Genomic DNA, 15,711 nt, shown 5'->3' on the forward strand with positions numbered 1-15,711 from the left:
AGAAATACAGGATACAGGAAATGAAAGGCACACAAAGAGGAGCTGAGCCACAGAAGCACTGATTGATGAAGATGTTCAGAATAACAGAGTGTAGCGTATATACAGCTCAGCCTAAGAGGCCGCTCTTCACAAGCACACTGCCACTGTCTGGCCTATCTCCCTCAGACCACACATTTCCTCCACATACCCACACTCCTGTGAGCTTGTCTTAGCGTATCTCCGTCTCCAGCGCTCTCCAATATCTCCACTCTCTCACCCATCTGGTTGCACTATCAAGCGGCAAACAAATCAGACTCTCTCTCTCTCTCTCTCTCTCTCTCCTCTGGGAGGCTGTCTCCCTTTTTCTTGAAATCTGGTGCAGCCTTCTGCGTTCCTGCTGGCAGCAAGGCATTGACAAATGGCTGCTCTGCGCACCCACTGACGAGCAATCGCACCAACTGACACTGTAAATCCCCCTTGGATAAGAAAAGTGAGACATGATGTTCCTGGCTGAGGAACACTGGGGCATATACAATACCAGTCAGCTCACTCCCCCAGGGCATATAGAAAAAGATGCCTTTAAAGCTCTGTGTTGATACTTCATGACGCTGTACTGTGGTTTTAATGGGCTGATATGTTGAACTATTTGTAGTGAATGAATGATCAAATGATAATGTTTCGTGTGAGTTATTCCCTCTGTGGCTGCGATCGGAATGTTATTGCTCTATCACGTACAGTACTACCATGTTATGAAATATGTCCGATATCTCGTAAAGGGCATGAAGATACTTCCTTTCTGCCTATCTCATCTGTCTCTGCCCATTAGTAATTTAGGAAAGAAATGAAAGTGGGATAAGTAGGTAGATACAGTGAAGGAAAATGGGGGGGATTCAAAGATAGAGAGGTTTAAAAGAAGAGATTATATGGTGAGAGTTAATGAGAACTCATTTCACATGGAGCAGAGGAGCAAAAAACGGAAGACAAGGTTCATATGATCTAGATTCCAACCTCATCAACTACTGTAATGAGGGTTTGTATAATCTACCATCTGTCCTACAATTACATGTCTTCTGTCATGCCAGGGATATAACATGTGGGGGGATGGATACGGCTGCGGAGGATACGTGAAACGTGAGGCGGAGCATGAAGGATGAGCAGATTTTTTTTTCTTTTTCTTTTTTTAATCTCCTACCACAAGCTGTCGATCACTCACCCAACTGTAATGAGTGGGCCCCTGAGAGAATTTCTACCTCCTTTCTGTATATTTGCTGAGTGTTTTTGATAGACAGATAGGGGAAAGACAGACAGACAGACAGACAGAGGGAACAGCGAGGGGGGAAAAATATCATCCTCACCCATGTCAAGTCACTCTCACATGTGATACTGTGTGGTGACAGAAGGGTGGGAGACAGGAGAAAGAGAGAGATCCAAGTCATCCTCCAGTCTTGTCACTGCATGGTTTTGTGCAAGGAACCAGCACTGATGACTGCTCCCACCTGAATCATGTGTCTGTACCGGGCCACAACATCTTCCTCACACTCTTACTTGAGTGGTTAATAATAGGCTGTCCAAAGCTGCTCTACCAAAAGCACCACATACATACTTCATCTCAACATCTGCAGCTTTGTCTTTACAAGACAAAGAGGACCAGACATCTGAGTCACTCAGCCAACCAGCAGACCTACTTGATTTAACAGCTACTGAATAACTTATTAACATCGTTTCACATTTAGAACATATCTGGGATGATTCATGTTAAATCTGGGCTCACTGTGGGTTTAATGAGGAAAAGTAACATGTAAAGAAATCACGAAAGCCCCACTAATATCAAAGTCTACAATGATTTAAGTATCACTAATCCCTCTTACCATCATTTTTCTTTCTGCTCCTGATGAAATAAAAGTGTTCATTATGCTAAAATTCTCTATGGATCTATGTCGGCTTTGCTGGAAATGACTGTTTATCCCTTCATGCCTGGCTACTGTTTGACTCTTCAAAAAATAAAGAATAAAAAAGTGGGCCAGCTCTGTCTCCCTCTGACTTCTATCCCATGTCAATGTCCTTGACTTGCCGGTGTCCTTGACAGATACACACAGAGTACTGTATGTCCACTCCACAGCCACATGTCTGCACTAATCCACAGCCACCTCTGGATGAGCTCACCGGCCAGGGATGCTCATTAAGTCGCTAGTATTGGCTGAAAACAACCTGCTTGCACCAATGCAGGTCTGAATCACAGCACTTAATTAAAAATATATTACGTTTTCCTCTCTCCTGTTTCTGTCCCTATATCTTCCATGCATTAGAGGAAATAATCATTTTTCTTGTGCTTTGTTCGTGCCGCTCGTATGAATGCTTCTGGATGCCCCTGTGACCTCTGTCAGTGGTGTGACAGCTGGCATATGGCACCACTCTACCTCCACCAGCTTCAGCCGACGCCTCTGACAGTGCAAGCCCAGTGGCCCCTCAGACCTCTGCCATCTTGGCTGTGCACCAGGAAAACAAGTTAGTGCTGGTAATTAGGACGCGTAGCCGGTGAGGAAAAGGAGAAGAGCTGCTGCACTCTGTGGTTTTCTGACAGACTTGGCTCAGGCTGACATCAGACGAGGACATGTTCTCAAGGATGCAAGTTTATACATACAGTAGCCTACGTGTGGAAAATTTGATGGAATTATGTTGGATTTGCAGAATATTGGGAGAAACTAAATGACGTGTTGCTTTATGAGTAGGCTGGAAATGAGTCAAAGCAATGGCATTTTGAGTTCTACGAGTGAGCTTTGATGCTAGTCACTCACGCCTAATGCAAGATGTAATTGCTCTGGATGTTGCAAAATTTATTTCCCTTTTGAGACTGTTTTGCCTTTTCCGATCCAAACTATAAATAAGAAATTATGGTTGGTCAATGAAATCATGTAAAAAGTCTTTGAGTGCAAAGGCGTCCTGTGGTTTTACAGTGTTCACATACAAAAATGATTAAAAAAAAGGCAAGTAAAAACACAACAGGATGTTCATAATAAAGTGTCTCCCTGTGATCAAGCCATGAAATCCATTTACATTTGTGCAATTAGTCCACATGGTTCAGATTCAGATAGCCGGTTTGGCTGCCAGCCTAGCTTGGCTGTTTCATATCAATGTGACTTCTCATTTTCTAAGTAGCACCATTTTAAATTATGCCAAAAGCATCGTTCGCATTTAGATTCAGGCCGCTCAAATATTCAGGCAACAGATGTTTGTGGGGCATATTACATTAAAAACAGATACCATCCACATGTGACAACTCTCAAAGCCAAACTGACAAGCCAGTAGTTTGATTGTCATTGCTTATTACAACAGAAACAAAGTTATAAAACTGAAAGACGTGGGTTTATGAATGTGTTTGTGTTTTAGCATTGTATGACATCTTGGATGATGTGGGGTTTGATTTATTGTGCAGCAGAAGGAAGGCACACAGACAAAGGCGGGCGAACTTAAGACTACCTCACCCGGGAGAGCATGCCGAAATAAAACAACAGCCGCTGTCGCATTATCAGGCCCGTACTGTGATGCTGCCTCGTGTAGAAGATTACATGCATAATGCTTTGCAGGAGCAGCCTGAAAGCTAAATACAAGGCAGTAAATGATAGAGAATCCTCTAGGAAAAAGTAACAGTATCTGCAGTCCAGCTGATCGACCTGAGAATAACTTTTACAACAGTTACTTCCTATTATCTTCCTCATGCTGTGTGTGAACTAACTGTTAAGATTCTTTATAGTTTGCCTGGAACTACACACTGTGGTGCTCAGCAGAGATAGTTAAACTTCACCCCGAGGTAGAAAACGACTAATAAGTCACATTTTGCGAATTTGGCTTGCAGACACACACACTCACACACGCACACACAATCCTTTAATTAAACTCTGCTGAGCAGGTAACAAATCTAGAGCCTCTTCCCTTATCACAACTCCGTGACATAATTTCCCCGTCCGCAGCTCCTTTTGTTACAGTGGTTGTGTAAACCAGTGGTCCCAAACCTTTTGTGGCCAAGGCACACCAAAGGACAAGTAAAAATCTCAAGGCACACCTATTATTCAAAATAGCCTTCATAACACGTGTTATCACTTATATCATGTAAAATGTCTGTAAATGTGCATCATTATTTAATAATGCCAAATAAAATGTGACAAAGACAACTAGGCTACATTACTCACAAAATCATATTTATTAACAAAATATTTCAAAGATTAATTTGAAACATTATCAAATTAGGCTTCATCAAAGCAGCAATACAACCATTTAAACCAGACAGGTCACAATAACCGTCCATGGTCCTACAGATTGATCAGCATTGAAACATATTGTGCGAAATATGGCGTTCTCTTTGAGGATTTTTTTTTCTAAGAATTGTTTTTAGGTATAGAGTTTGCCTCTGTATTATGAAATGAGCGCATACAAAGTACTGATAGTAAATTAAAAATTATTATTTTTTGTGTAGTTGTATATTGCAATAATAATGTATGGTTGTCACAAAATCCCACGGCACACCTGGACTTGCCTCACGGCACACCAGTGTGCCGCGGCACACCGTTTGGGAACCACTGGTGTAAACTACTACATCTGTAAGTGAGCTGAAAAATTAGCATGAATCACATCAACTTGTAATCTAGTCCTAGGTGCCTTTAAATACAACATGCTAATGGCTTCGGAAGAAATATTACCATCCTCTCGTCATCACCATTAGGTACAATTTGTTCCTCTGATAATAGGTCTGTTTGACCTTGTCATCTGCTCTTAGAACGGATGCCTGAAAGAAAATGGGCCTCAGACATTACTTTCCTATTCAAACGATGTTTAAGTGCTCTCAGACTTTCTGGATGCTCAAAGCAAACACTTACTTACCAAACCAGAGATGAACAGCCATTAATAAAAACATTTTCACAAAGGTTAATCACTGAAAACTGGATGTGGTCGTGATCATGGTTTAGCTGATGAGTCATACAAAAAGCAAAGCAACTGAGGGACCTCAGCTTTATAATACTAATCACTCTGAGAGGTGTAAGAAAGAGGTTAAAAGGAAGATCGCTGAGGTTTAAGAGGAAGCCTGAGCAAGTGGAAAGACAATTATTTGAATTACCTCTGGTTTCCATGGAATTTTCTTGTGTCGCTGGCTGAGGAACTTCCGGATGTGGGTATTGTCTCTGCCATCGGCCCCTCCTGTGATTGGCTCATCATCCTTAAAAAGTAAAAAACACACACACAAGGACACACTTATTCCTCTTTAATTACAGAGATGAAACACTGATAAACGGAAAGACAAATGAATGGCAGTTTAAATCTCAATTTCTAAAGTCACGCAGGCATGAATCCAAACATCCATCACTGACTCTTCTCCATCTGATGCATAACTGACACATAAGATAAAGTAGCATCATTAGCTAAAACCACAGCTCTTTCTTATTCATCGAGGCATGAAGCGGGAAGTACTGTGCGTTACACACAGCTGAGAATAACAAACACACACACATGCATGTATATCGCAAAGGAGCAGGCTAAGGAAACAGGGTTATTTCCCCAGAAGGCTACTATTAAGACTCTGTGGAATCTCTTCCTCGCCATTCACTCCTAAATCCAGCGTTTGACTCTCCAAACACCCTAATCTCCAACATACTCTGACCATCCACGCTGCCGGCCAGGACCTCCTCTCCAGGGAGCCTGAACTCTCCCCCTGATCTGGGATTTAGCCCAGTGCCCCGGCCAGAGCACCACGGGGCTCTTTCTCTGTGGTCTGCTAAGAGGCATGCTAATGCTGCGGTGTGACGGGCAGGACAGAGCAGCGAAGAGCGCAGGTTCTCAACCGGCTGTGAGGAGATAAAAGACCCCCAGGCTCCCAGAGGGGAAACCGAGTCGCAGAGCTGTTAAATGAATGGGAAAGCATCCGCCATTTAGCAAGGATGTCAAAGAGAGACATACCTCCATGGAGAGAAGCTTTTCAGCACCTCGGAAATGAGGGGCTTTTGTAGAGAACGTGCCAGTGTTTGCGAAAGAATCAGTGGAAGAGAAAGAAATCTTTAGAGTGAAAGAGGCAAACAGAAAGAGCTGTCGGGCACCGTGCCTTTGATTACTTTTTTTAACTTCCAAGGGAGAGCAATACAGAGGGGCCATGGAAAGGTAATGATGAAGAAATGTGACAACAGACTCCCCTCATGTCTGCCACAAGACGAGAATAAAGTTCCTGGTGTTTGTGCGTACCCACAGACTTGTAAACACACTGGCTTCATGTGACGCAAAAACACTCACAAGAAGTTTAACTCAGTGAAGGACACAACATTCACATTGCATCAGCTGGTGGATGCCATGAAACAAAGTCGGCATAATAAAGACTTAAACTATGTGATGGGCTCAGTCAGCAGTTAGTGAAATATAAAGCTTAAAAGAATAATGGGCTGTTAAAACACTGGGAAACTAGATCTCAATAATTGGAGACCTTATCTCATAATAATGATCATGTCAAAATTACAAATTCAAGATCTTGTGATTAAGAGAAAATATTAAATTTTATCAATCATGGCCTTGTTGAGAAGACAGAGACATTGTGGCGCTACCTGATTTATATAGCTAGAAGCAACACATCTCACATCTGTATGAGATTTGACGTGGGAAAGGAATCACCAAACATACATTTGCTGAAACATTGATGTGATGCTGCATCTTAATTGATTTGTCTAATATGTGTTTTATACAGCAGCAGATTAGCTTGTATTATATGTGCTGGTTCTTTATTGCACAGTCTTCATTAAAACCAATATTTTTATTCCAATACCCAGAATAAGGACTTAATCGGTGGAGTGAGACTATTTATCACAGTCTTAAGAGTTTACACATTAGTTCACATTTTGACCTATTTTCAAAGATCTAGCGCTAGTTATGTTTCTACATAATGACCATAAATGAGGGGGAAAAAAGCGGTCCTGTTTTTACATTCACATCCTTACATCTGTTTCCTCATTAACACTTTGCACCGAAGAGCGTGTCTTCATGTACAAGCTGTTGCTTTTCTTGTTTTCTCTAGAAAACTCTTTCTTGCTGCTGTTCCAATCACTTCTAGTAAAATCTAGACCTTGAACTGTCTCAATGACATTGCTGTGCTTACTGTGCACAAACCAAGAGCCAAGAGCTTTGCTCCTGCCCGTGACAGGCAGTTACTTTACAACTAATCAGCTTTCTCTATTAGAACAGGTGCAATGGCTGTTTGAATGAAGAGGGAAAATAATCCATGTAGCTAAAGGACTTTGTGATCTGTGGCCACTGATTGTAATTTAAAGAGGCAGTGTTTTAGAAATAATTTGTTGTCAACCCTAAAAGTCCAAACTCTAAATCACTGCTTGAGTTTGGACTGTAATTCACATGGACACCACCGTCCTACACTTTCCTAAAGCGCTGCCTCAGCTCGATCCAACTGAAAGTCTGCTTATCGATGCAATACTAAAAGGTACAGTTAAACTCATTGACCTGAGGCTGCACTACATCCTTCATCAGCTGTATCTCTTTTTCTTCAACATGTGTATTGACTTCACACTTCAGCAAGATGTTGTCATTACTTACAGCCTATTACAAACACTTGTAACATTTGCATGAGTCATTATTTTAGAGTTATGATCTCTAATTTATGAGTAGATCTTATACGTTTTTTAAAGATTTTTCTGGCACTGAGCCCAGAACTGTGTTATCATGTTTCACTGATAATTAAAGTTGATGCTAAGGGGCCTGTCAAATGGCCTTATGTATTAAACATCGCATCAAGGCAAACCAAGGAATATCAATCAGACTGATGAGTATGCAGTGATGTCGTGTTTCCACTACAAATATTTTGCAGCGGTGGCCTGCAGCTGCAGGATTATTGCCACTTCTGCTTCAGAATCTGACGACATATCAAGAAGTCACAACTTCACAACTTTTCTTTCATTTTGAAATGCAGGATACGGGAAGTGGACACATCCATGCAGCAGTGTATGGCACCAGGCCTGAACCCCATTGGTAAAGCAAATCCTCCAGGAAATAAGACTTTCTGTTTACCATGTATTTACGTTGCTATTTACTTTGACTTTCACTCAAACAGAATGACAAATGGTCCTTAACGATGTGGGCATTTGTCTGTTGTGGAAGTAATGCATCAGAGACAGAGGAAGTGAAGGAGACTAGCAATTAATTACAGCTAAACTGAGCCGTTTCATGTATGAACACGCACGGCAGAGATGTTAGCCACAAAAGCACTGATTGATAGATCAGCTTGTCCGATCACAGAGCTCCTGTCACTTATATCCATCCATCCCATGCAGCCTCGCTGTCGTGGGTGCTGGCCTCCAGTTGTTTCCTTTCTGACTCCCCACATTCAAACAGCACAATTCAAATCATGACCTTGCTGATCCTAGCCCAGGGAAACAGCTGGAGCCAGTGTCCTAGAATACCAATGAGCTTAATTAATCTCCCTTATTAAATACAAACAAGCAGCAGTCTGCAGGAAAAGGGGAGGGTTGTGTGTGTGAGAGAGAAAGAGAGAGAGAGAAGAAAGGGGGGGAAAGAGCAGAGTCTGTTCCACAAATCTTTTCACCCACCCACCATGATAACCCCTGTGAGTGAGCTCAGCTCAGACGGCCCCAGAAGCCCACAAATCAAAGTTTCATTTCCAGTGACTTGTAATATTAAAGTTAATAACTAGAGTGGAATAATTACATTATTTTCAATTTTTCATTCATGTTAACCACCATGGAGATAAAGTATGTTAATAAGTCCCACATAATAACAGTATCTATAATATATTATATATTTACAATTTTCAATCACACACTGAATCAAGAGGGGCTGCTGGTGTTCACTGCTCTTATTACGACACGTTGCTGGGGGCAAAGAGACCAGAAGACGTTTACTATAGCAATCACTACTCACAACTCATCATAAGGAAAAAGTGGTGATGTGTCCCTCATCAGTGGCGTGTTTAGGGAGTGGCCTTGGGTGGCACGGGCCACTCCTGAAATCTGATTGGCCACCCCAAAATATGAGGGGCTGTATGCCCAGTCAAAGGCATTTTATACATTGTTTATACTGGCTTTGGTCAAGCAATTTCTTTTTCAAGAATAAAATATTGACGTTTTCTATCACACTTGTATGTTGCCACTCCTGTATTTTGACTAGTAGGTCTAGTTTTTTCTGGCAGTGTTAGTAATTGAAGTAATTTGTTAGTAATTAGTAATGTGTTTTGCTGACAAAACTGAGTATGGCCAAACCCTTTGTGGGTGTGTGTTTGCGTGTGCACATGGGAACGTAATGTGTGCACACAGGCACTCATGCTCACGCTTCATGCCACCCCACCATTAGTCAGTGCCCCACTTGGGCCCCCCCTATCATGTCTGGACAAGCCCCTGTCCCTCATCTATGATGGTGGTGTTTCTTAAATAAAACTATGTTTTGATACTTCAGGCAGATATTCAGAAACATCATATCGAGTACTAGACAGTGCAGAGGTGCTGGCAGTGCATCACTGTGGATCAGACATTTCCAGTCTTTGTGACAAGATGGCAGCAGGTGTTGAGCACAACCTGAGAAAAATGGCAAAATAAGAGAGATGGGTGAAATTAAGGGGAAAGACAGAGAAGTGAAAGAGAAAATTAAGACATAAAATGCAGCAAAACGCGAGGGAGAAAAACAGAAGAAAAATGAAAGGGAGAAAAAGTGACCGATGGTGCAATAAAGAGAAAAAGGAGCGACTGAGAGAAACCTTTTGAAAGGTTCTGCACAGTTGCTGTGCCAGTCTACTCCTCAGAAATCCCCCTGGCACAGAGAAAGTCTGAGGCGACTGCAGACTGCCAGAATCTTTTTCCCACCTCTCTTTAGTGAACAGACCAAACAGACCAGGTTCTGCTTGGTTTCAGAGCAGTACCTCAGAGCTGTGTGAACTATTACACACTCACCCGCACCGTGTCTCTGTGTGTGATGTGACTGCAACTGAAAATATGGATTCTCCAGATACACTGACGATACCATGGGCACACTGTTTCTCTATGCAACAGTTGCAGGGAGGAGAATAGCATGTAGGTTTCCTGAAATGCATTATGCTTAACCACTGCAAGGAAAATGTAAATAAAAGCTAAACCTACTTCTCATGGCTGAGTAAGATTTTCTGTAATTACTTCCAAATATGTAAACGTAACAACCTCATCCAAGGTTAACTTCACAGTTTTCCTCATTGAAATGCTAATTAATAAAGTGCAATTCAAAAAGGGAACAGAGGTGTGTGCACTGGGCTGATATTTACCATTCCAGTATTTTGTAATAGTTCCAGAGCCGGCTGCAGCCAGGACAGTATGGGCGCCTACTCAACCCTGCTGTCCGTAAACACACTGAGCTGTCCGGCGCCCCAATTGTTAGGAATCTAAAGTTGGACTGAAGATCAGGAGCATGAACTGAGGAGTTGTCGAAGCATTGCAAAATTTTACAGAAAAGATGACAATGGCGGTGCATATATTTTTAGTTAGTATTGAAGGGTCTTTTGGTGACAAAGAAAGCAGTGCAGGGAGCCAACAGGAAATGTGCGATTTTCAGAATGCTCTGCAGTTTGCCCAAGGAAAGGGAGTCAGATAAAGACGGAGATGATGTGGCTCTTTTTTTTTTTTCTTTTTTACTTCTCTTTGGTCTGACCTTGGAGGACCAATTATGGCATCTCAACACCGGGAGGCAGAAAATAACTTAATTACTCTCACAAGAGTCTTGGGGAGGGGGGATACTCAAAAGCATGTTTATGCAAGTCCAGGGATGCTTTCATGGTGAAACGAGCACAGCAAGGGTTACAGGGTTTGTTAGAAATATCTTCAAATGTGGAAAAATGCACTTGGTTCTTCACAGCACTATTAACACACTCCATGGCAACACCTCAAACCTGTATGCGAGAGTGTTCCTACATGATACATGAAAAACAAATGACACATGATAAAATTCACGTGTTTCTGCTGGTGCTGTGCCGTCAGTTTCATCAGTCTGTTACTTCTGTGTTTCTGAGTATATCTTGTTTTCAGAGGCTGAGGAGAGAAAGAGTTGTGAGGAATGAGTCAGTCATTGGCCTTTGATCTGCACACAAATGGAGATCGCTTATGAGTGGTTATTGTTCTCTGTAACAAAAGATCAGTACAGTACAGTATTGTTTTATTTAATAAGATATTAAAAAAAAAAAAACTGAGTTAACACAGCCAGAAACAAGGCTGCCTTCAGTCAAATGCTGTGTACTTTGTAGGTAAATTGAGCAATTAGGGCCTGCAAAGCTGTTCATTCTCTATAATTTGAGATCATTTAGGTTATTTTGCAATGCAGCCCATTGTTTTAGAAAAGCTGGGAAAGCTTCCTGGCGAAAGCTAGCCCCCCTTTGATATATATAATGCTTTATGTCTAATGCTGGTACATCAGCAAACACTGCTGGAGAGTGAAATATAATGTTTGCCCATAGACTGCCATATGTTGATGTGGCTGCTGCGGCTGCCGGCTAATGAATAGGATTGTCCCGGGAACCACCTCGGTGATCCTGGATCAGCACTCCTGAGCGCTGAACAAGTCGTTGAATAAATCTGCACCCTGATCTCACAATCAGCCGTTCTAGTCTATTTCAGTAAGAATGCAGCTTTGCGAGCCCCAATACTTTTACAACCAAATCCCTATCCCTTTTAACAAAATGGCTGGCATTGCTGAATAGAAATCAGCCCAAGTGCATTCAGTTAAACTATTGCAGAACAAATCCCAGCCAAGAGCAACTATTTTTGTCTCGCTGCTTGCATTATTCATGTAAGAAATTACATGCCGGTCAATGGAACAACAGTAGAAGGGCTGAGTGAGGAAGAGAGGGAGAAAAATGGAACATAAATAAGGGACGGCTGCAGTCGATAATAGGAGTGATAGAGTCAGTGGCTCCAATTCATTGGTTGGAAGATTAATGGCACAGAGATGAGTACGGCAGGGAGACAATAAGACACAAAGGAGAAGAAGGAGGGAAGAGAGGTGGTGGGGGAATGGATGGATGGTGAGAGGAAAAACTGCAGACAGTTGGGGGGGGGGAGAAGAGGAGAGAATGAGCAATTATTATCCAGCGTGGGTACTGATTTTAATGTGGTGATGATGATGTGTGCCCTAAATGCGTATAAGTCTGCTGGGATTGTACGGATGTAACCATGCAATGATAACAACATGTACATGTGGCATATATTGAGGTGTGCGTGCATCGTGGAGTGTGTAATTCATTGATTTAGGTTTGGGACAAGGTAGCGTGGCTTCTGTCATGCCTGAGTCCACATCAGTGCAGAAGCCATGGAAGGACAATGGCTTTGAGGTTGCTATGCAGTCTCCCTGGAGATCAATAGCAGTCCTTGGTCTCCGTTGTGAACTCCTTTATTCCCTCTGGCCCACATCATACTGTATTATCTAAATATATTTCATAGAAATAACATGGGAACATGTAAGGATCTTCACAGCAATGCATCAAAAATATTTGTATGTCCAACTGAGGGCAGGATTTTGTGTAAGGTTGAGAGGTGGAGAGAGCAGGCAAGGCTTAAACTCTCTGTTTGATAGCTTGTAATCTTTGCACTATAATTAAAACTGTCGGAGAGGTGCTACAGTACAGCCTTAGGAAAAATACTCAGCTAAAGGTGCCTTTAATCATTACACATTCAATGTTTGTAGAGGTTGAACAAGATAGAGGTCAGGGCAGTAGAAGACGAGACATGGTTCGAGGGGGGCTGAGAACAGATGCAGAGAGTTAAGACAGATATCCAGCATCGAAGCCAGAATCCAGCCTTATGGTGTGCTTTCCCTATGCCTCAAGTCAGCTGCATTTTTTTTCTTTTTACTGCCTGAGCAATATGTATTATTCTTTACCTTTTCTATCTATATGGTTTGGAGGAAAAGGGGAATAAAGAACAGAGGTCTATCATCTGTATTAGGCCTGGGTTGTCTGTCCAGGCTGATGATAACTACTGATGGGCTGTGACACAGGGCAGCTGGTAAACAGAACAGGCAAACACTCAGCTGCCAATCATCCTCGACCTGCTTGGTGCTCAGTGACCTAATCAACAGTGAACCTGCTGCAGAGAAACTGAGAGTGGTGGTGGTGGTGGTGGTGGGGCTCAGAGAAAGATGGACACAGACTGGCAAACAGATTGGCCATGCTTTAAGGAGATACAGTAAGTGTCTTCACAGTAACTAAATTATGTTATGTATGACATTTTTTCCTTCACTCTTTATCTCATCAGTAACAAATAGATGGATAGATAAATGTGACAGTCTCCACTAACTAAAAAGGCTGAACTTCCTCAGAAAAAGCCACATGACTTCAGCTACTTTTCTCTCTCTGGTGGTTTTACTCCAACACCAGCAAGGATCGAGAAAAACAATAAAACAAAACATCATAACATTTTGATTTTGTTAGTAAATGCACTAAAATAAATTGGAGCAGGATATTACCGGCAGCTCTAAGCGCGACAACTTTATACACAAGTTCCCATGTGTCACATCAGTCAAATTACAGAAACATCTGGTAAGGGTTTACTTGTTTCACACTCTTGTTTGTGGAAAAATGCTAATTAGCATGCTAACCAGAAGATTTGGGTGGAAAAAAGCAGAGGCTAATCTGAATGTGTCTGTTTATGAGGATTAACTGTGTAAACCACATAGAGGTAATAGCTTCAGCAAATTTGTCACTTTCTTCTAGACAACAGCATTTTTCATATAGGCTACTTGTTTGTTTGTGTGCTTATGTGTTTAAAAGTCTATTTCTCCTTATTTCTGCAGGTGTTGAAATTGCACATCAAGTGTAAACTCCCGCTGGTGTTACTTTTCTTTTCAGTAGGTGAGAGATAAAGAACTGAGCCGACAGTAATCAAAAAGGTACAAACCAATTTCCTGAAGTTGTGTGATGACTAAACTTGCACTGAAACTAGTTTTCTGTTATTGCTTTCTGAATGTGTGCATCAACTGTAAGTTTGCCACGCACGTCACCCAGAACCTCAGCAAATCTGGTAGTTCCACATCAAAGCATGAGACAAGAAGCAACTCCCTCCACCCACTCCACACTGAGCAGAGCAGAGCTGCCCTGATGTAAAACCAAGGATGCAGCATTAGGTAAACACACACCACACATACACACTTTGCTGTACAGTGTACATAATGTATCTCATTAGTTACATTAAAACACTAAAGTGAATTATGAATGAAAGAAGAGCAAATGTAAAGTTTCATAATAGGAGATACTAGGAACTGTAATGAATTAGCCATGTCATGAATATCAATTCATGTTCACACTAACCCACCTTACTCCCATTGCTCACATACACATACTTTCAATTTGATCTCTACTGTATATATTAAAAAACACTTACATACATTTTACCTTTGTGATTCAACTTCATGTCAACACAGCGATGATGGTAAAATCATCATGCGTGCTGGTGCATGTGTCAAGATGTCTTTGATTGTACTAGCACGTTTGCGATCAGTACACACAAATACGCAGTTACATGCTTCATGTTATAAAAAAAAAACTGAGCTCAGAAGTAAGTTGTTGCCAACAGCAAGGTGATAGAAGGTGGTTGCATTTCCATTATCCATAATCATAAGTTAAGAGAACACAGAAAGAGGACCCCGACTGCTATTATGGAGATTGTGCAGAGATTAGCTATGCCGAGAATCAATACTTGAATCTTCTCATCTTACCCCTGCTGAATAAATACACTGATAGCAACACTCATACAGGAGGCCCATGTGCCCCTGTCTTGCTCGGAATATGTTAAGAGCATTGACAAAGGATAACACACCGCGAGTCAGCCATTATCACAGAAGAAGCCCTAACAGAGTGGCTTACCATTCTCCTTCTTCATAAGACAATATAATGATTGCATGTGGATTCGAAAGTGGAGTAATTTTGATTAAGAAGAAAATGATTACATATACTATCAACCCTGTGCAGCAGTGGAAGAAAATGCACTAAGTTCTCAGCTCTAACAGGGGCTGGAAACACATGGAAAAAAGTAACATTAACAATGACTCCACGCCATTTAGAAGTCCCAGTAAACCGGGCAATCCTGGCATGCCCAATTACCAGTGTCCATCACTGGAGCACCAGCATCTAGGTTGAATGGAGCCATTAGTTGCACCTGTATTTGACAAAGTCAGAATGTGTGCTGTGAAAAGGTCCTGAGGCGAGCGGTGCCAGAGGTGTGGCTCTATTATGAGGCTGGAGTGCGAGGGAGGTGGACGCAGCAATTTCAGCTGTTGTCAATTGACTATTACAGCTCATGGCTATTTATCTCCCCTGCAGTGAGTGACAAGCCGACAATAGGTTTTCTGGAGTCAGAAAAGAAAACATTCCCACACTTTGTGACTTTCTGAGCTCTGCCTCAACCTACATGTGTCTTCTGTTTGGTAGATCAAGCTGTGCACGCAGCAGCTAACCTGAGGCAAACCAAAGGCAGTTTGTTCTTCCCTGATGGTCGTTTAAGGTGCTGACCATGAACCGCAACATCTCCAGTTTGTGTTAATGCATTTTGCTGCCAGTGTCTCATTTTTTTTTGTCATTTTTCTACCGTCAGCAGTCAAATTAAGGGCATAAAACATCCCCCAAGATACACGGAAAAATAGCAAGGCCATTTCTGACTAGAAAGTAGTTTTAGAAAGCTTTGGAAAAAAATAATAATTTGTGAAGTGTGTGTAGTGTGTGTGTGTTAA

At 41.8% G+C, this 15,711-nt stretch overlaps 1 protein-coding gene across 1 annotated transcript in view; it reads right to left on the reverse strand.

Annotated features, from left to right (window-relative positions):
• b4galnt4a (beta-1,4-N-acetyl-galactosaminyl transferase 4a) overlaps positions 1-15,711 on the reverse strand; it is a 126,506-nt gene that overhangs the window by 53,012 nt on the left and 57,783 nt on the right. The window contains exon 3 of the mRNA XM_085779652.1: positions 5,090-5,188. Coding sequence (XP_085635778.1) covers positions 5,090-5,188 — 99 coding nt within the window. The remainder of the gene's footprint in view (positions 1-5,089; positions 5,189-15,711) is intronic.

The sequence above is a fragment of the Trachurus japonicus genome, chromosome 6 (assembly GCF_045865225.1).
Source record: "Trachurus japonicus isolate A0001 chromosome 6, Traja_1.0".
Taxonomy (NCBI): domain Eukaryota; kingdom Metazoa; phylum Chordata; class Actinopteri; order Carangiformes; family Carangidae; genus Trachurus; species Trachurus japonicus.